General features: G+C 37.0%; 2 protein-coding genes across 5 annotated transcripts; one reads left to right on the forward strand and one right to left on the reverse strand.

Annotated features, from left to right (window-relative positions):
- Positions 1-15: 15 nt before the first annotated feature.
- On the forward strand, positions 16-4,443 carry LOC111346362 (small ribosomal subunit protein uS10m). Of its 3 annotated transcripts, XR_016002229.1 has the most exons (8): positions 16-165; positions 651-703; positions 2,158-2,192; positions 2,471-2,517; positions 2,660-2,799; positions 3,271-3,379; positions 3,722-3,830; positions 3,958-4,097. XR_016002229.1 is itself a non-coding variant. In XM_022953647.2 (7 exons), exons 1-7 carry the CDS (start codon positions 49-51, stop codon positions 3,776-3,778), a joined length of 558 nt encoding a protein of 185 aa, XP_022809382.2. In that variant the 5' UTR covers positions 16-48; the 3' UTR covers positions 3,779-4,100. The 3 variants fall into 3 exon arrangements, 2 of the variants coding, with proteins under 2 accessions (XP_022809382.2, XP_022809381.2); XM_022953647.2 differs by having other exon boundaries at positions 3,722-4,100; XM_022953646.2 differs by lacking the exon at positions 3,722-3,830 and having other exon boundaries at positions 17-165; positions 3,958-4,443.
- A 257-nt stretch (positions 4,444-4,700) lies between these two features.
- LOC111346360 (dipeptidyl peptidase 3) lies at positions 4,701-12,002 on the reverse strand. 2 transcript variants are annotated; one of them, XM_022953644.2, is made up of 17 exons: positions 11,715-12,002; positions 11,159-11,248; positions 10,886-11,023; positions 10,354-10,428; positions 10,016-10,106; positions 9,509-9,651; positions 9,066-9,196; positions 8,739-8,797; positions 8,235-8,429; positions 7,689-7,795; positions 7,349-7,441; positions 7,119-7,181; positions 6,896-7,020; positions 6,527-6,647; positions 5,913-6,092; positions 5,497-5,647; positions 4,701-5,177 (listed from the first exon to the last, which is right to left on the reverse strand). In XM_022953644.2, exons 1-17 carry the CDS (start codon positions 12,000-12,002, stop codon positions 5,041-5,043), a joined length of 2,187 nt encoding a protein of 728 aa, XP_022809379.2. In that variant the 3' UTR covers positions 4,701-5,040. The 2 variants fall into 2 exon arrangements, with proteins under 2 accessions (XP_022809379.2, XP_022809378.2); XM_022953643.2 differs by having other exon boundaries at positions 9,509-9,654.
- Between the last annotated feature and the right edge of the window lie 7 nt (positions 12,003-12,009).

Consider the following 12,009-nt stretch of genomic DNA (forward strand, 5'->3'; position numbering starts at 1 on the left):
ATTCAGCGAATCAGAAGTTTCGTTGTGATAAAGATTGCGTGGTTACCAATGACTGAAATCAAAATGGCGGCGTTTCGATTTGTTGGTGTATGCAGATGCATGAACCTTGGACGGAGTTTAAAGCCTGTATTAACAAGCACTGGTTGCCTGTCTTCAAAGAATGAGGTGCAATAGTTATTATATTTGATTTTACTTAAATTTTATTGATGATAGACCCGTGTACGTTAATTTCCTCCCCAAGTTTGACGTTAACTGAGCGAAATAACATCAACACCGCTGGAAAGGGCTTTATGAAATGAGTAGGAAGGCCAAGTTCGACCGCGTTCTGTCGAAAACTAACAAAATATATAGGTCTACAAATTCTTGAAATTGTGAATTGTCTAAGAGTCTGTACAGTGTATTACACAAACGTACACGTGCAGCCATTTATACATTCGCATAATAAAATTTTAAGAAGTGATAACAAGGGAATATTTTCGTCAGTTTTCAACATATTACTCTCAAATAGCAATTTTTCTAATTCCCATATTTCTCTCTGTTGAAGTGTCAGTGGATATTTGTCTTAGCTTGTCCATCCCATAGTTATAATACCATTCATCAGTCAGTCATGAACTCATCATTGATCTATTGCTTGTGATATAACTTCCCAGGTATTAGAATTAGCTGGTCAAACTTCTCTCGTTGGACTTTTTCATCAACACAGGTATGTGATTTAATGAGATGGAAATAAAATTTTGAGGCTGGAATTAAAACATTTTGCAAGATTTCCGTATAACCCCATACTTCATTATGCATACAATTCTTGGATAAAGGAAAGCAGATACAAAACAACAGATTACCTTTGAGATTACGGCTTTGTTTTTGATTGGTATAGGGTTATACGGAAATCCTTCCAACATTTCTCTTCAACCAGTTCTCCAGTTCACCAATTAAGCACTAGTCAGTGTGAATCCCTGCCCCTAACTACCCGGGGAATACTGGGGGATTAGATTTGAAAGATTTCCTAACGTTGGACTAACGCCCTGCTATACCTTGGTATGCAAGGCACTTTTAGCGGTCTAATCCCCAGTAAATGACCTCCGCCCCAAGGCTTAGTGAAAGCAGTTTTCCTAATACAAGTTTAAGTGTTGATAGAATGTTTATAGCTGGCAAAGTTGAAAACTCAAAGAAAACTTCATCTGTTACAAATACAGTTTTATTTAAAGTTTCACCATCTTTAATGACAGTGAATACTTCCTCATCAACTTCAGTGCCATCTTCATAAACAATGGCATTTACTTCATAACCAAGACATAGTTTTGATTTTGCTACTGTAACAATATGGAATATAAGGTTTAAACTTTAACATACATGAGAAATTATTAAAGTTACAAGCTGGAGTGAGCAAAATGACATGCGTGGTATCAATATTTGGAAGAATCTTGAAGATTTTGTACTTTCTGGCTCTGATTTGTGTTAGACTTTTTTACGTTTAGAATTTTCAAGAACATTAAGATTGCCTTTGGAAATGCATTTTCAATTTTCACTTTTCAAGGATTGAACCCAATGTTTATCAGAAAACAAACGAATTTTGAGTAAAAGTACCTTTTACAAGAAGTCTTTGAAATTTTTGGCATTACAACTACCTTTCTGGTTGTTTTTTTGGAATCCCAAACTTTTATTAATGGCATATTGTTCAGGTATTGTTTGAAAGAAACTTGCTGCAAGCTAGCACATGGCATCTGTGGCATACAAAATGGCGTACTCATTCCCAGTTCTCTTATACACAGGTATCCCGATCTATCTTACCCAATCCCCGGGTAAGTTTCACACTGACATCCTAATCAAGGCTAAAACCACAGATAGAGCATCCAATCCAAGAGTCTAATCCTTGACCATTTCCCCACTATGTCCCTGCTAATTCCCCGTATTCCCTGGGTTCACACTGACTGATGCATTACCTGTTTGCAAAAGGGAAAGCGGTTTACACTTTGTGTCTGTGAAATGGGATACAATCTGTGTTATGGGGCACACATAACTTGTTTGACATCATCTTGACTGCAGTCTTGGGGCACTAAGTTGAAGCCGTGGAAAGCTATAAAGATTGATGATATAAACATTATTTGACTTTTCACACCAGAAATGTGTAAGTCAGTCTGCTTTATCTGTTACGTACAGGAGGAAAGGATTCCTGGGTACTGAAAGGAACTATGGTGAGGTTCTTGTTCAATTGTCAATGTAGTCATTACATGCAGGTAAATTCTAAGAAATACTGTGATGTTTTAAGGAAAAAAGTCATCTAAAGGCAAGACATGTATCATACGCTATTTTTGCCCAGTGATGTTCATGTGTCATACTCTGAAACCCAAAGTAATGTGATGGACTGTGTTTATCTCCTTCTAAAAGGTCTTTATTCCCTTGAAAACACCAGGAGAATTTTACATTGCATCACAAAAGTCACAAAAGTCTTAATTCTAATTATCTCTCTCAGGGAACAAGCGTCTTCATTCTAAACAATTTTCAACTGATTCTGGACATGTGAGTATTTTTCTGGGTACAGAATTCTTAAATACCTGTAAGAGCAGAAAACTCATCTTTGTACATAAATATGAAGTTTAATGTCTACCTACATCACAACATTAAATAGAGTTGAATTATTGTCTTTGTTGTGTCTTTTCAGCACACTCCAAACTCTCAAAAGGAAACTCTGTACTCACTGATCAACATTAAATACAAGGGAAGTGATGAGGCCGTGTTAAGGAGTTACACTAAGTTTATGACAATGGCTGCTAAACATCTAGACATTGACATCTCTGACAGGTATGTATTACACATAACAGATATTACTGCGTATACTACGCATAATAGATGCACTGCACTGTTACAAAGACTTCAACAATTATCAATGCCTTAAATTACTCATTATTGCAAAATTTCTCATTTTCAATGCTTGACTCAATGCCCACGCTCAAAGTCATGAAAAAAAGGTTCACAAGTCACAAAGACTGTGTGACTTGTTTTGGCAGTGAGCTACAAAACTGCCAGCATACAGAGATGCCAACCTGTACAAAATTAATTTAAAATCTCGAAATCTGTTGTTTTAATGATCAGATTGTTGGAGTAAAGAGTTGAAGGCTTTTTCAAAATTTTATCCTGATGCAGCTAAACTGCTATGTAAATTTTTATCAGTACTTTTAAATTTTCACTTAAGTGTGCATGAAGAGTCCAGTCTGTCTCTCTCTTTCCCTGACAGGGTAGTAAATTTTTGGACAAAATTTGCATTTCTTGCAGAATTTTACTACCAACAGCAATCGAAAGATACACAATTTTGAAATCACCACACATTTTCAAAAAGCATAGAGCACAGTATGAGATTCGCACACATGGGCGCATGTTACAGGTTTGCATTTATTTACTTAATTATTAACCTTAAAGTTTTTTTAATTGAGGACATGGTATTATTTGCATGCTATCTTTATCATGTAGGACACTCTCTTTCTGTTAATATATTAATGCATTTAATATATTGCAAAAAGATTTTGCTTTATTTAGAATTAACAGTGACTTGTTTACTTCGAGAGCTGGGATAGAAAGCCCACTGGGTTTGTAGTACAACAAACTCAGGAGAGTCCTTTCTGTTTACTTTGTTATGACTATCTTTTGCCACTTTTTGCATTTCCATTGCTGAAATTGTCCAAGAATTATGAACACAGTTCTAATTCTATTTTTTTTTCATGTGCAGGATCAATGCAGGCAATCCCAAGCGGGCAAGATGAACCCATCTCACCTGCTCGGGTAGTCAATGAGAACACAGGATTCACTTCATCTTGCCCGCTAACACTGCAAACAATGTAATAAGATTTGATATTGTTGTCTCACAACCCTGTATGGAGGAAGAGTTGTGTGACAAGGCAAATGGTACTTGTTTTGAAGACCCTCTGTGAAGCAGTTTTGATACTCTTACTGTTGTTCTCACAGGTTAGGAATGTAACCCAAGAAACAGCCGATGTATTCCTTGAGTATGTTCAGCGTAACATACCAGAGGGAGTCAGTATGAAAGTAGAGCAAACAGAGCTGGAATCAATCTCAGACTACTTTGTGCTTCCTCCTGAGGCACAAGAATTCCTCGAACACCAGAAAAGCAATCAAGAGAAGAGAGAATAATATACATGCAATCTCGCATCATATTGAGAGAGATGAACTTTTTCTAAATATTTTGTACAATTGTGAAGGTCATTTTAGAATTATATGAAAATAGCTTAAAGAGCTGGATGTGACATTAATCAGTGCTTTGAGGGTTGTAATACTAGCAGCAGTACTGTTGTTATTACACCCAGAGATGCTGTGGACAAAAAAATCAAAATGCTATTTAACGTTGAAGACTGAGAAATGTTGCAATTTCCTTTTGAGTCTATCATTTGAGAACCCCATATTAAATGCAAGATTTCATTTGTTGAAATGCAATCATAACAGTTGGCTATTATGATGGGACCTTTCCAGTAATAATATTACTCTGAAACTTTGGTAAAATCAAGCCCTCTGGAGAACTCCAACCCCAACCTGAAGTCCACAAGCCACTCATCTTTTAAAATGCATCTCCCACAACCATTTGTTTACACTTCCTGACGACAATACTCGATAACTTTTAGAGTTGAAGGGAATTTAAAAAAACTGCTAACAATCAATAACTTAAAGTAAAATTTAGTCAGTTTCAAAGGCAATAAAGTAACACAGTTTTATTCATTAGTAGCCGACAAGAACACTAGACAACACTAGCCAAAATTACAATTTGGTGAAAAGAAGTTGAAATGTTGCACTTTTAGCAAGGAAAACATGGGGAATGGGAAAAATAAATTAAGAAAAAAAGGAGGACCTAAGGGTGGAGGGGTGGGGTAGATGTGCAAGGAGAAGGAGGAAACAACACCCCCACCCCATAATATTTTCCCATTTAGTTTATGCCTGCTGTGCAGGTTGGTGACAATATTAGTATCTGTGCAATTGAAATCACAAGATTAAGTTTTAGTCAGGAGAATTTTTTCTGGTGAGGTTTATGTTATGTCATCATAACTTGTGGTATGGCATCTCAGCTCTCCATAGCTCTTCCAACACACTATCTTCTCCAGGAAAGCGAGTTGTGAATGACTTGATCATCCCAGCAGGGCTTGCTTCAAATTCTGTTAATCTAACATCATTGTCTCCTATGGAAATAAATGGATAGAAGTTTGCCTGTTTAATTGTTGGGCAGCATTTGCATAGATAACATTTATAAGTCTCATCTTTTAGGACCTAAAACAGGTCTAGCTTTTTCAAAGAAATCTTTGTAAGCAACTCCATGTGCGAGTACCACTTGAGAATTTGGTTGAGTCAATCTCCCAATGCAACTGCAGAGATTAGCTTTCCCTGGCCCCTTAAATTATGTTTATGTTTGATTGAATATTAACACACCAGCCTGGTGTAATACTCAGGTAGAATTGAGCACATTATTACACTCCCCTCTACAAATTTTCTCAAACTTACCTGTAATGCTTGTATGACATTGAACAAACATCCTACGTGGAGTCTTTCTTGCAAGAACTGTCTTGCGCAATGCTAAGAATTCCTCATTGACAGCTGAGTATCGATCATACAAAGCTCTACCAGCATTGTAATCTGCTGTTGACTTGTACACCTGTAATGAGATAGAGTTTGATTCATAGAAGATAAAAGTAGAGATCAATACAAAGAAGAGTGGTTTGACTATGTGTCCTGTCTTTGGGCAGTACTAGCCAGCCTTCTATAGTTACAGTGTCTGGACTAAGGTTCTCAACCCAAATTCCAGCACCTTGATCACATGAGAAACCACTACATCCCCCACTGAGCATTCTACAGTGTCTGCTTTCAATTAAAAACACTCGGACAGAAAACTGTTAATGCAGACCAGAGCAATGACAAACCTGTAGTTTTCTGAGGAAGTTTCCAATAGCTGGCCTTCCTACGGATTCAATCTTTGTCCTATCCAGTGTCACCAACACATCTGGTTTACCATCTGAGCCTGCGATACTGGTCACTTGTACCAGCTTTTCTCCTGCTTCAAGGAGCACTTGTAGAATGACATATCGTGCTTGCATGTGAGCCTACAATAACAAAATATTCAGTTGCACTAGGAGACTTGATCAATGGAAGTTATTCCCAGGTAGAATATATGACACAATATTTCGGCTGCAGTCAAGAATGCGCTGTCAAAAAATTTCACAAATCTTTAAGACTGCCCTTAGGCTGAGGACACACTTGCCTATCCTAAACAACAGTTGAGGTGAATTAGCTCTGGGGCATCACTGTTGTTCCCTGTTTTTTAAGTCATGGTGTAAAATTGTCTAAGTATGCAGACTGGTTGATATTGCTTATACCAACTAACAATAAGCACCAAAACGTATAGGGACAAGCATACCACCCAAATTTCATTGTTGATTCTTTGCAGTGCAAGATGTCAAAGCAAATTTCTCTTGACTAGCCACATGAATTACACTTCCTGTTTACTTATTCAAACTTCTATGTAATATTAACATACCTGACGCCATTTGTTATTCTCAGGAGTATAAAATTCTAGCCCTAACAGACCTGCACGGACCATATTCAGCCAGTTGATATAAACTATATTATCAGCATCAGTGCCTTCATGCCCAAATATCCTGCAGGTATAACAGTGTAGAGCCCTATTTTAAAGGCAGTGTGCATTGGAACAGAGATCACAATTGTTAATTCCAATTATCCTTTAATGGAAATGCCTTGTTTCTGCCAAATTTGTGAGCCATGGAATAACTTGGGCTGTTTGGCTCAATTTAACTCATGGCAGTTGTGTCATATCATGTAATCAATCAAAATCCCATGAATTGCAATACATATTTTAAACATGATAGAATACATGCATGGCAGTCACCTGAGAACTTCCTTAGAGGTACACAGGTAGATTCCCACACACTCTGCACGACATTCTTCATATGATGAGCTCAAGTCAGCAAACCGTGTGTACCAGGTCTCCCCGTCAGTATACCAGCTGGAGATCTGGAAACCACAATAATGGCAATTATTTTCAGTAGACCCAGATGGTTGTGACTTCAAAATAACTAAGTATCACTGACAAAGAGAAATTTCCATCACACCTTTTCTCCAGTTTCTGTGTGCATCACACTTTCAATGTCAAAATTATATGTACCATCATTTTTCTGAAAAAAAAAAAAAAAAAAAAAAAAAAAGGGCATATAATGCTACACCAGAGACCAAACTAAACTCAGCTGCATAAACAACCTTTGGACAAGAAAGTAAGATGAGATTCCAGATGTTGCTAAAAACTCTGTGTTACTGCACAGACAGTTTAAACACTCTGACTCACCTTAACAAAGAGCTTGCCACTTCCATGGCCCAAGAGTTCATGGAGGCCAACTTGTACTTCAAAGGATGCGGCTTTGAGCTTTGTGAACAGTTCCTACAATCATATGGAATAAAAGAGATACTAATCAAATCTCAATTCAATGATAGTCCTGCACTCTGGTGACAACAAAAGAGGTGTAAAGGAAGTCCATTTAATTCTTCAAAGAAAAGTAAAAATGTAAAATGAATGGATTTCTACTCAACAGTTTTGAAACTTTACAGACAAGCTTGATAAAAATGGTGACAAGTACTGTCAGTAGTAAGTCTTGGAAAAAAGTGGAACATTGCATGATTCAACTCACTTGATCCTCGTCACTTAAGAAAGTGACCTTCTTGTCAACTGACTGAGCTGCCAGTACATTTCCTAAAGACACATTTTTAAAGCCTTCTTCTTGACGAATGTCATCATCTAAAATAAAAAAAAAGAGCAGCAGAGATGCATTTTATACAATTATTTCATATGACCCTCGTCTAACCATTCAGTTTTAACCACTTTTAAGTTTAACTTGACAAGTGTTTACTCTCCTTGCTTGTATGAAGGATTTTATATATTGACCTTTGAAGAGAACTAAGAATTTGATCTGGACTTAATAATTTAATTTAATATTTATATTGTGCAAATTAACATGTGGATATGATCAAATGCACATCACAACACTTTTTGGGGGACTTTGGCCAGACTGCATCAGCAGTTTACAAACAATCAAAAGAAACTTTATTTGAAGATGCCCCCTCTCCCCAAAATTCCCAGTAAACAGGCCAGACCACATCCCAGTAACCTCGTGAGTGGGTTCTTTAACATCCCCTGCCTAACCAAATTAACTAATTAATAGATGCAGGAGACTTACAATTAGGAATGTTGATTCCAGCTGGTATACCACTGCTTCCAAAGCCCAGCACATCAAGTGAAGTGAAGTCTGGTCGTAAAAATTTGTCCTTCTCATATGCAGGAGGCCATGGCAGCTCAGGAAGCAACTGCTCAGCACTGGACACCAGTGATGCAAACTTGGCACTCATTTCTTTGTTAACAACTGAGACAAACCCTGCAAATAATGATTAAACAAGTCAGTTTTTGAGTTTGTGGTAATGATACTGTCATTAATATTGTAACCTTGATATGGGAAACAGTTGAAAGCCACAAGGCAAAAGACATCTCTGATGGACATTTACGTATTTCAGTTAACACTACGTATAAAATAAACTGTGTAGATGCAGATTTGTTATGTTTAGTAAGTGGGTATTGTATGTGTTGTAGTAAGGCTGATGATACACAAGGAAGCTAAGCAGCTATAGGCAGGTTATTCACAAGATGGGTACTAACAAAATAAAAACTTAATTATGTCTCGTGTTACCTTCATACTCTGCTCGCACCCCAGAAGGGTCTCTGTATGTCTCAATAAATCCTATGTAACTGAAAGAATATTATTATTTACTAGTAACATACTTCAACACAAACATTTCCGCTATAGCTAATACCTCATTTTCATATGATTTTCTTTCCTTTTTTTTAACTCCACAGAGTTTGCTGTTTCACCGAAAAGCCCTCACAAAGTTCCACAGATGCCAGCTTGAATTCAATGGCACTTGGCATAGACATATATAATTCCTACAAAACAGCCAATGCCAGTAATGTTGAGTCCTCTAAAAGGAATTGATCACAAAATAAAATGTTTGCTTACGTTTCAACAATGGGTCCCTTGTCTCTGATCCAGTACCTAGAGCCATCCTTATGGGCTTGAATGGAGCCTGTGTTGAAGCTGTATATATAGTTCTTTATCATGGACAGTTCATTTTCATTAGCAGTAAACTCCTGAAATGAGATGCAAATGCAAGGTGTTTAACAGACATGTCCTCGCATTAGCAAAAGGCTTCACACAAAATCACACCCAAGTTGTGACACAAGCAATATGGTCTGACCTCAAAGGAGAGCTGTAAATCACATGGGCCCCTGATAAAGCTAGTAGACCACCCTGTATCCTGAGGGAAACTGCTGGCCAGCATTTTCTCAATTTACCTTGTCTAAGTTACATTTAGCCACCTTTCTATGTTCTTGCTGGAAAGTAATTCGGTTATTATTTATTGGTGAGGCAGCATTATCTCAGGGGAAATTCTTTCTTCATACCTTAGCTTTCTCCAGATTTTCTACAACTCTTTTAAGTAGACCAGAATAGTCTCCTCTCTCCACCCTAAAGGTGCAGCCTTTGAATTCATGAGAACCCAAAACTGTTACTACTTTGTCTTCTCCATCTGCCTCAGGACATGGCTCTGCTATTATCAAATGCATCACAAAAAAATTACAATTATTATGTAGTCTAGGCATATTAATTATACTGGATCAGGAATTCTCAGCAGAATGTCCCACAACAGGAACTTATTTGACTTTAACTACAGAGCATGAATTTTCCATTACTAAAGAAAAATTTTCAAAGGTCACATGTCCTGTAGGACCCTTCTCGGGTATGCTCTTGACTAGCTTGCCACATTGAGATTACTGAAAACTTAGCACCAATGGGAAAGGAACAGTAAGTGCTGTTCACCACCAAAAGACAGACACAATTACATGTAAGAGCAATGGTTGTAAAAACTATTATTATATGCATTCTTATAGGCAGCATTCACGTGAACTCACCGGTTGTTGCTACTGAAGCTATGCGAAGAATGTATGTCACCTGACCATCTTTCTTCTCCTTAAATAATCTTGTGTTATAGGTCTCTATATCCTTGTCAATGAAAATAATCACACATGATCATTAAAACTTATACCATCTGTGCACCATAATTCAATCCACTTTATCCAAAACAGATAATAAATGTTTTTTTTCTTCTTTAATAATACTCTTTAGGCATACTTTTAAACATTTACAGAATGACATTTAATGTTTACCTCTGAAAGAATCATCACAAAAACTTTTCTGAGTTTTCTTCTCATTCCTCTTAATTACATTAATTGGTAACTTGAAAACTAACCTTTTCTTTCATGAATTCTTGTGCCAATTCAGCATCAGCCTTAGTACAATTACTGGAATAATATGTTGAAAGACCCTGGTGGAAGGGAACCATGTAATCAGCATCAATCATAAGTATCACACTTTCAGTAAAAGACTACTCACAGTACATTAAAAAAAAAAAGCATAAAAAAAGGTTACAAGAGGGTCTCATAAGTGTAGCAGTTCTTTAACACCAAAGAGCTTGTTCTGGAATCCCCAAGACTATGCAACTTCATGTCTTGGGAAGTACCATCTTTCCCTCTGTGCACAATGTTTGTCCCTTGCAGGTACAATATAACTCTACAATTATAGCATTTTCTCATTTCTTCCTATCAAATAACTGCATCATAGATAAAATTTGTACTCCTTGGTAAAGAGAGGCACAATGAGAGTGAAGCAAATCATTCAGCCAAGAATATAACACAATGACCAGACCTGAGCTTCTCCTACCAGAAGGCACATCTAGACAGATACTGCAAAATTGCGAGACTGGTTCAAAAGATATCACTTACCTGCTCACCAAGACCAAGCTGTCGAGATTTGGAGGTAAGCGAATACATCATATCTCCACAGTCACTCCACAGTTGCTCAACCCTTTTGGCATTTTTTTCATAGGCTTTACTTGAGAAAACTACACTTTCCAGTTTTTCCTGAAGGATTGCAAACAAACAGTCAAAAAATAGTTGGGCAAAAACTATTAATCAAGAGTTTTTGCTCTAACTCCGCACCAGAAATCTCGAAAAAGATTCTAGAAGCAGCAAGTTGATAGGTCAAAATTAGGATACCTTTGGTAAATCTGGAACAAATTTGGTGTCACCAAATGATTTGTAGTTTCCAACATTGCCATAGAATGCTGCAGCATAAATTAGAAAACTCTGCAAAACCAATGAGAAAATAAAGACATTAAAATTTACTAGGTAAGTTACTTGCAACACCAAGAGTGGTTAAAAAGCTCTAAAGACACTTTAATTGGGTACAAAAATTCCTGTATGAAAAACAGGCAGTTCTTTCTATTGTGAAAAAAAAAAAGTATCGAAAAGTGCACTTCAAGACCCTAGATCTCATTAGCAATTCTTCTTACTGTCTGTCATACAGCTCTCATGATGTTAATCCTGAGAACTTGGTATTGGATCATCTAATAATCCCCCAATTTACATTTTCTTTATTCTCATCACTTGTATTTTTGATATTGTATCGATATTGTATCGATATTGTATGTAGAAATTTTATTTTGGTTACCCATGGAGTTAAAAGTTCATTCATTTAAGATCAATTCCTGATTCACTTTTTAATCAAATAGTAGAATTATTCCATGAAGTAGCTCTGAACCATTAGCATTACCTCAAGTTCTTCCTTGGAGGGGCCATTTTCGGATTTTAAAACTCTCTCTTTGAGTTCCTCCACAGATTCTTCTTGGAACAATTCTTGTAGAAGAAGAAAAATTCCAGGAGATTCCGGCGACGTTTGGAGCAAACAAATAAGAGCACCTTCCCATGAGGCACGACACAAGTAATGAGCGTAGTGCTTTTCTTTCTCTGTCAGCCCAGAAAAAGCTGTTCTACAATCCAGAAGATTTACATCGACTTCCCTTGAAATGGTGTACTGAGACATGTCCAACACGCCGGCCATGTTGGTT

The sequence above is a fragment of the Stylophora pistillata genome, chromosome 6, assembly GCF_964205215.1.
Source record: "Stylophora pistillata chromosome 6, jaStyPist1.2, whole genome shotgun sequence".
In the NCBI taxonomy this organism is placed as follows: domain Eukaryota; kingdom Metazoa; phylum Cnidaria; class Anthozoa; order Scleractinia; family Pocilloporidae; genus Stylophora; species Stylophora pistillata.